Source organism: Brachyhypopomus gauderio, chromosome 18, assembly GCF_052324685.1.
Source record: "Brachyhypopomus gauderio isolate BG-103 chromosome 18, BGAUD_0.2, whole genome shotgun sequence".
NCBI classification, from domain to species: domain Eukaryota; kingdom Metazoa; phylum Chordata; class Actinopteri; order Gymnotiformes; family Hypopomidae; genus Brachyhypopomus; species Brachyhypopomus gauderio.
Genome location: NC_135228.1, coordinates 10,604,611 through 10,613,345, shown reverse-complemented (window position 1 = coordinate 10,613,345; position 8,735 = coordinate 10,604,611). Strand labels below are relative to the sequence as shown.

Genomic DNA, 8,735 nt, shown 5'->3' with positions numbered 1-8,735 from the left:
AACGACAGAGGTGTGAGTCTGACGGGCAGAAGAGAAACGAGTGGGAGAGAGAACATTCAGGGCTGAACGAAAACTCCTTATCCGAGTGCAGGATTGTTAGCAGAAATCTACATTTTCTAAGTAATGGTGGTTGATTTCGAATGGTAAAGATGAAACAGGATCGTTGGATCAAAACTGTAAAAGCTGAAAGATTTGGGGTCATTTTTTTGGGAGGGTCAGTTTGAATACGACTAGCTTGCAGGTGTGAGTAGTGTAGACCTGTTATAAAGAGCGGTTGCGTTATAATTTATCCTCAGGGTCACCATGTAGTTTTACCATTTGCAGCTTCACTTACACACACTGCAGATGCAGTCATGCATATTCACATTGAGTGAGAGTCAAAATAAACTGACTACAGCACTAATGACTAAGTCACCTAGAGGCATTTCATTGCTCCTTTCCCAGACACCCACAGAAACACCATATCACAGCTTTTCAGATTTTTTTTAAGGAGCCAGTCGTCCTTGAGCCACCCAGACAGCTGAGAGATTAGTTAAATTGACTTGGTTTAAGGCGTTTGCATGTAGGTCTTCTCTATTAGTCTCAGTCAAGCAGCAAAGAAATAGACAGCAGACTTAGCCAATCACTGACACGACCTTCAATGGAGGGGGGCGGGATCAAGCCGATCCTCCCCAATCTTCCACAGATCTCTATCAGTATCTCTTTACAGATTCAGCTCAGAAACGGTTCTTGGTGGTGCTGTTCCTAAGTACTTCACCAAGTTATGACATGACACCACTCCTGCCCATACACTGAGGTCCAGCATATCTGCTCTACTGTCAAAGTCAAAATCATATTTCTTTATATAGGGCTTTTACAACAAGTCGTGAAGCAGCTTTGCAAATGTGTGGGTCCAGATACATAATGAACAAGCCAGAGGAAACTGTGATGAAGAAAAACTCCCTGGGATGAATTAATGAAGAAACCTTGGGTGGACCAAGACTCAAGAAGGAACCCATCCTCCATTGGGCGGTCCAACTAGTAACCAGACCATACACTTTTATGTTGGGTTTAGCCCAAGTAGCCATGTGAGTGTAGCTGTCGAGCCTCGGTTACTCCAGTGGGTCTAGGGAATGTGGACTGTTTTTGGCACATGGTAGTGTAAGTTCATCTACTGGGAGCACAGGTTCATGGGACTGGGAAAGTTTTTTATGCTTCTTCACTGATGAGCACGTCTAGTCTAGTCATCTCCACAATATTGTGCAATTAAAACAGAAAGATGTCGGTTAGATCCATAAAGTTGAACACTGCATGTCCTTAGCATGTAGCACTGGCTGGTTTATCTATAGCAGCGTTATTAAAACAGAGGGCCAGAGGGTGAGTCATGAGGACATTGAATTCCACCCAAATCATCGTCACAAACCCAAATGAGCCCATGAATTGACTGGAACATGAAATGAATGAACAGGCTCATTGATCTACAGGGTCCTAATAGCTTGAGTAAGACTTCAGCCTGGCTTTAATTATGTCAGTGTCAGAATGAAGCTTGAAGGCTGTTCCATACCTGAGGGGGAATTATATGACAAGACTCTTTCCTCAGCTGTATTCTTACAAATTCTAGGAACTAAGAGAAGCTTTGCATTTTGGGTGTGCAGTAGGCAAGCTGGGTTAGAGAATACACACAGACCTTTTAGTGCTTTAAGTGTCAGCAAGAGAATTTTTCAAATTAGAATTTTTTAAGGTTGCCTGGTTGTTTGGTGTGATTACCCCAAAAGCATGTACAGAAGTCTCTGTTCACTCTCAGAATATGTTCCGTGCCGTTTCTGTAAAGCAACATTGAGAAATGAGCACTACAGACATAACACAAGAAATTTACTTCAATTCCACTTTAAAATACAACTTATTAACCACATTGTGTCAAGCAGTTCTTGCACTGATGAGTGACACATTCACTCTTCATTTCTCATGCTACAAAATAAATTAGCTTTACTTTTTTCATTTTGTTTGTTTGCTTGCTTCTAACAATATGCCCAAATTCATTATGAATTCCTTAAAATGAATTTGGTACCAGAGTATACTACCAGGCATACTGCCTACTTGTGGCAACAAGGACGTATTACAGGAACTACCTCAGAAAGCAACTAAACATTTGGCGTGTAAAACAACATTTTGAACCAACACTCTGGGATCACTTTTATTTTTCAAAACAAAGCTGTTAAAAAGTGCTGCCTACATAATGACATGGTAAAAAGTGATCATGATATATAAAATGTAATCAAGAAATGTCAAATGTCTTATAAGGATATACAAGAATACCTGCACACAAATAGAACTCTAACAAAGATTATAACATTACAACAGAACATTATTATAATTAGATAACATTAGTTATAATTAAACTGTACATTCAAATCCACATTTTCTTGAGGTACCTTGACCATGCAGTCAATTTCTGCTTAATTAACAGCCAACTATGAACTAGATATAAGATTAATTTTTTAAAAATATATACATTTAAATATAGTACAAAGCTGCAAAACTTTTAAATACGTACAAAATATAATAAATAACATGTGATTGGAACCAAACATTTATAATCCTCTGGGATAACTCCCTGATTCACTGAGATATATCCTCCACAAACAGAGCCTCTTCTAAAGTCTCAATATGGACCAGGGGAATTTTTGCCACTTCAAAAAAGACTCTGAAAAACACACACAAAAAAGTAAACATCGGATTATCAAACGGAACAGAATTCGCTCATGTACGATTTCAGTGCTTCTGCTTCACGTACTTATGAGAGTACTTGTTCTCCACGGCTTTCAGCTGCCCGTCCGATGGACTGGCCAGCATGGCGTAGAGTTTCCTCACCAGAAAACCCAGGTCCTTCACAGTATAGCTACTGTGGTATTGAAGAGCCCCTGTCTGCAGTGGGAGGGAAACTTGGTTACCGACATGTCGCACCTGCGATCACTCGCCAGAAACCGCATGTTCGAATGTCCTCACCCATCCACCCAGGCCTTTGGTGACGAGGGCGAGGAGCAGGCATGCGGACGCTAGCCGCGAGGCTCTCTCTGCCACCAGCTCCTGCTCCAGCAAGCTTAGCTCGCACACGTAGCGCGCTAGCGTTAGCGTCTCCATACTTGCACCAGCTACCTGTAGGTTCGGGCCCAAACAAAAGGGGAAAAAACAGGGAAATTAAAGGGGGACGTATACTGGATTAATCAGAACGACGCTAGCCCAAGTTATCCAGGAAGTACTGCCCACTTGGAATTTAGCTGATATATGAGCACAGAAGGATGTTTCCTGCAGGTTTCTGTAGTAATCTCACTTCAGAGGTTTGTCAAGGATCATTTACTTTTGGCTCTTAACAGTTGGTTGGTAAAGCAGTTGCCTTATAGCTACTGTCCGGCAGCATATCAAAGTGCCCAGCGAAGCACCTGAAGAGATTTGTTTTTCCAACTATATACTTTAAAGCCTGGCTCCCACCAAGGTGGCTGAACTGCAAATGGGGACACGCTAGATCAAACACACACACACACGTGCGCAAGATACCCTCGCCATGCCAACTGCCCATTTTCATGAACATATGGTATTTTGATGAAGAAAATAAGAATACTCTGATACTTCAGTTTTCCTGAAGCATATGAATGAAATTACCTTTAAATTACAGCTGCCTGTTGGCACTGGAATGGATCGTTCTGAATCTACCAGTAATTTGCTAACTGGGTTTGAGACACTGATGGTTATTAAGCTAACTCCTAAGTTTAACACTTCATTTAAGATGTGTGTGTTAAAAACGCAGAAGACATACAGACAAGGGCAGAACGGCCATCTAAACTGGAAGAGCAAGTAAATGCTAATAAACAGAAACTAATTTCACTCTCAAAACACGTTTTGAAGGCATACCAAAGACTCTTACCTTCGCATATCGCCTGAGAAATCTGTAAGGGACCGGGATGTTAATATCGAACTGAAGTCCTTGTAATATGTTCCTTTCCATGACAATGAATTCCTGCTTTTTGTAGGCATCATCACAAATGTAGAGGAAGTCATCGATGCTGGGGGGACACTGCTCCTGATCCGAGATTGAAGTATTTTAAGCACTCATACAGTTGGCCATGTGTTATGACTGAGGCAGTAAAGGACCACTTCAAAAATGCAGATGTGCCTAATAATGAGTACAACCTGGTAGAACAGAGTTAGCAAAAAGAAGTAATCTCTCGAATGCTAATTTCATTCATTATATAGACATGCTAGCAATACCAGTAAGTGATGATCTTTGTGTTATAAAGCTTTTGTGAAAACAAGCCCTGACCAGGCCCTCTGAAGGTACTGACTTCAAACTTGGCAGCGATGAACATTGCCGTAGAACCAATCAGCTGCAGGGACTCCCTCGGAACCACAGTGACAGCCAAGTAGTGGTCTGTGAGCTTCACCCCCAGATACAGCGTCTCGTGATTCAGCTCAAAGTTCTCCTGCAACAGCGAAGCCAGAGAGACACGCAAAACGGAAACGGATTAGGCGCCTAAATGATGGGAACGTTACCGAATGACAAAGGGCAACACACACACACACAGCGTACCTGGACCTCCACCATCCAGTCCACCAGAATGCCCCGCATGTCACCGTTCAGGTCCGGCTGTGTGTGCATGTAATCTGTCAAGACAAACTTCTCCTGGAAAGGAGTAAAAAAACAAATGAACACACACACACACACACACACACACACACACACACACTTATTCAAGCTTGCTGAGTTTTCTAATTAGTGCAAGCCAGGTAAAATTAGTGGAAACAACAATATCCAGGAAGCCTGAGCAAAAGCTGAGGACTTTTACTTTCTGAACTTACACACAAATGTTCTTTAAGCTAAATAGACAGTTCTGCCCATTAGCTTCCATTTTTAAATGAGTAGGTTATATGTTATCATGAATATCTTCATTGAACAAGCATTGCAGAAGGAGCTGCAAACCTGGATCCAAACCAGACATTAAAAAAAATCCACCCAAACCAAAATAGGTTCTTACCTCTCTGTGCCTGAGGTAGTCAAAAATATCTTTGGCATACTCTGGACTCATCAAGTAATCCCCAGCCTGATCCTTATCAATGTCAAAAGCTTCCGGGATCTAAGGATCAGCAATAAAGACTTGTTGGGCATAACTAAGAGATATCTGCAGTCTGTAGTCAGACATTACTAGTGAATTCAGGACTGGTTCAATATGACTTCAAAGACTGTAACCCTAGGTTTTGAAATGTTTACCATTGTTGGTGATTTATCTCTGTTGATGTATGACTACATGATTGCAACACACATGACTAATATCTTCCCCATCTGTGATGTAATGTGGCATTAGTTTGGGGTTACTTCTGCTTCACTTTCCTCACATGGAAATATTATGAACTGTTGTGAGGACAGGCCCCATTGCCAAATGTACGCCTATGTCTTCATGAAGGTTCAAAGTGTTACTTTTAAAGGAGCAGGGATCCTCTGACATGGAAATGACATATTAGATAAGGAAAGACAAGAAAATGTATTTATATTTATAAATATAGGATATAGAATAATATATTAGCATGATAATTAATATAAGATATAATTAGGTTTGACCAAAGTGGGTACAGTGCTTCAATGTGAATGGCAATTAGATGGCTCTGTCAGATGACTCTCAGTAACCTGGATCCTTCCATGATTAAGGAAACACATGTGGTACGAGTCAGATTTTGGGGGGCATTTTATTCCCTTTTTCACACAACCCCAGATTCCATATAAATCCATCTTTTCTAAAAAGATACTAAAATGACTGACGCTACAAGGACTCTTACTCCGACATATGCATTAAATAGATAATTCAGTCTAACCTTTTGTTCTTGAACAGCAGATTCCAGACGCTGCTGGACTGGGGACTGCTCTTCTGGACAGACTTCCTTGGAATCTGCTACCAACCCCTTCTCCACCTGATCTTCAGACTCACCGCAGTGTTTCTCACTTGAGAGATCTTTTGACCTGGAGTGAAAACGTGTCACGTGTTTTCTGAAACAATACAGTTTATATAAAAATGCTGCATGTTCTTGTGCTGCCGTGTCAAGACGACAAGAGCTTGTGACAACAGCAGCCTGAAAATGAGAAATCTTTACCCTTTAAGACTGACAGTGGTCTTAACCATTTTGCCTTTTGGCTCCCTTTTGCCTTGTTTGCCATTCTTTGCTGTATGACCATTCTGGGGTTTGTTGGTCTATTGGGAAAAAAGAGAAAGTTTTCTTATTTAATTCTAGTTTAAATTGTGTTCTAGAGAAATTATGTCTGACCAGTAAAGCACAACGATCCTCTACAGACAACTCAAATTACACCAAGGCATACCAAGAAAACGTTATTTTTCAACTTAAATATTCAAAAGTTCCAGAGACTCTTTTTGCTTACGTTTGTAAGATCGATAAATGCGGATCTTTTCTTGGGCGCACCCTGAGGGGAGGACGGGGTCCTTTTCACCTGATACATATTCTGTAACAAATGGAAACAAAGAAACCATCATTTTTGTGTTTCTGCTAGCCAACGCCATACAGTTTTACATTACCCCGAAGATTACTAAATAAAAATGAATTTTAATTCACAATATATTGTATACGGTTACAAATAAGTCTCAATTTCGACATTAAATCTGCAAAACTGACATGCAACCACCCAAACGTCTGCATCAGTCTGCTAGCTACCTCCCCAGGTCTATCGTAAAACACAAGAACATCAGTGTGTTCACCTGCTGGTCCAGACCGTTCACTTGACCCTTAGAGACCGAGCAGTGTTTATCCCGCCGGAATGACATGTTTTATTCCCAGATGGTTGTCCAAACTCCTCTCCTGTCTTTATGAAGTTTAAGGCAACGTGACAGCCAACTAACATTCAGTGCAATGGCAAATCTAATGGTAAATTAAAACGGACAAATGTAAGTATGCTTTATCGCATGCAGATTATCTAACACGACCTAAATCCCGATTTAAAGATGAAAATGGCAGGTTATTTTTTTCGTATTCGCTGTAAAGCTATTTGTTTTTAAAACCAAGGCATTTGAAATCGCAGTATGTGTGAAGGTGCACGCTCATTGGATCGTTGTCCATTTAGCCAGACGTCAGTTTTAAACTGTCGACCAATCTGGTGTCGAGTAGATTTTTTTTTTGCCAATCAGGGGAAAGAAGCGAGCCCGTTAGAATGTCTTCTTTTTCTTTAGCACTACGGTAGGATTGGCGTAACGTATCACGTTTGTCGCCTCCTACTGTGATGGAGCGTAATGTAGCCTAACCTTCAACACCAGTCTTATCTGTAAGAAAACGCAATACGTCGGTCGAAATCCAGTTAACTGAGTTATGAAGACACTGCTGATTATTCAGGCTGTTCAGACTTTATATTTATTTACCCCGTCCTCTGCTTAGATCAAATGTCATTTAACATAAAGCCTAACGCTTTTGACAGTACTCTTTTATCTTGGCTTTCTAATATATACATATATAGCCTATATATAACCTATTTCTAATATATATGTTAAATATTATATATTTAAATGTAAAATAAAAGACTCATTATAAGGTAAACGCAATGTATTTATACTCATATTAAATTATGTTTGTTTAATTTTTCAACTTTTTCAACAGATTATCTCTTGTGAAATACGTGCTAGTTGAATTTCAGACAAAGTCGACATCAACTGTGCAAAAAAGCAAGAAAATATTTTTTTAAAGATAATATTGCTAGGCTTCATATATATATATATATATATATATATATATATATATATATATATATATGAAGAAAGGAAAAAAGCTGATTTAAGTGACTTTAAACATGGCATGGTTGTTGGTGCCATGGTTGGTCTGAGTAGTTCAGAAACTGCTGATCTACTGGGATTTTAACGCACAACCATCTGTAAGCTTTACAGAGAATGGTCCGAATTTCCAGTGAGTGGCAGTTCTGTGGGCGCAAATGCCTTGATCCTTGATGCCAGACGTCAGAGGAGAATAGCCAGACTGGTTCAAGCTGATAGAATGGCAAAAGTGACTCAAATAAGCAGTCGTTACAACCGAGGCATGCAGAAGAGCATCTCTGAACATGTCAAACCTTGAGGCAGATGGTCTAAAGCAGCAGAAGACCACATCTGGTGCCACTCCTGTCAGCTAAGAACAGGAAACTGAGGCTACAATTCACACAGGCTCACCAAAATTGGACAATAGAAGATTGGGAAAATGTTGCCTGGTCTGGTGAGTCTCGATTCATATGGTAGGGTCAGAATTTGGCATCAACAATATGAAAGCATGGATCCATCCTGTCTTGTATCAACGGTTCAGGCTGGTGGTGGTGCAATAGTGTGGGGGATATTTTCCTGGCACACATTAAGCCCATTAGTACCAATTGAGCATCTTGTCAATGCCACAGCCTACCTGAGTATTGTTGCTGACCATGTACATCCCTTCATGACCACAGTGTACCTATCTTCTGATAGCTACTTCCAGCAAGATAACGCACCATGTCATAAAGCATGAATCATCTCAGACTGGTTTCTTTAACACGACAATAAGTTCACTGTACTCAAATGGCCTCCACAGTCACCAGATCTCAATCCAATAGAGCACCTTTCACATATGTTGGAACGGGAGATTCACATCATGGATGTGCAGCCGACAAATCTTCAGCAACTGCGTGATGCTATCATGTCAATATGGACCAGACTATCTGAAGAATGTTTCCAGTACCTTGTTGAATCTATATC

General features: G+C 40.5%; 1 protein-coding gene across 1 annotated transcript; it reads right to left on the bottom strand.

The window, feature by feature from the left end:
* Positions 1-1,971: 1,971 nt before the first annotated feature.
* LOC143481706 (G2/mitotic-specific cyclin-B3-like) lies at positions 1,972-7,102 on the bottom strand. The gene is made up of 11 exons (XM_076979810.1): positions 6,735-7,102; positions 6,401-6,481; positions 6,118-6,215; positions 5,842-5,986; positions 5,010-5,108; positions 4,565-4,657; positions 4,320-4,457; positions 3,902-4,057; positions 2,986-3,135; positions 2,774-2,904; positions 1,972-2,683 (listed from the first exon to the last, which is right to left on the bottom strand). The coding sequence occupies exons 1-11, from the start codon at positions 6,798-6,800 to the stop codon at positions 2,599-2,601; spliced, it is 1,242 nt and encodes a 413-aa protein (XP_076835925.1). The 5' UTR covers positions 6,801-7,102; the 3' UTR covers positions 1,972-2,598.
* Positions 7,103-8,735: the final 1,633 nt, after the last annotated feature.

Coding starts and splice junctions, on each gene's coding strand:
- LOC143481706 (XM_076979810.1), bottom strand. CDS start 6,800: ATGTCATTCCGGCGGGATAAACACTGCTCGGTCTCTAAGGGTCAAGTG. Junction 5,987..6,117: donor ACCACTGTCAGTCTTAAAGG/GTAAAGATTTCT, acceptor TTTTCACTCCAG/GTCAAAAGATCTCTCAAGTG. Junction 5,109..5,841: donor CTGCTGTTCAAGAACAAAAG/GTTAGACTGAAT, acceptor GCTGATCCTTAG/ATCCCGGAAGCTTTTGACAT.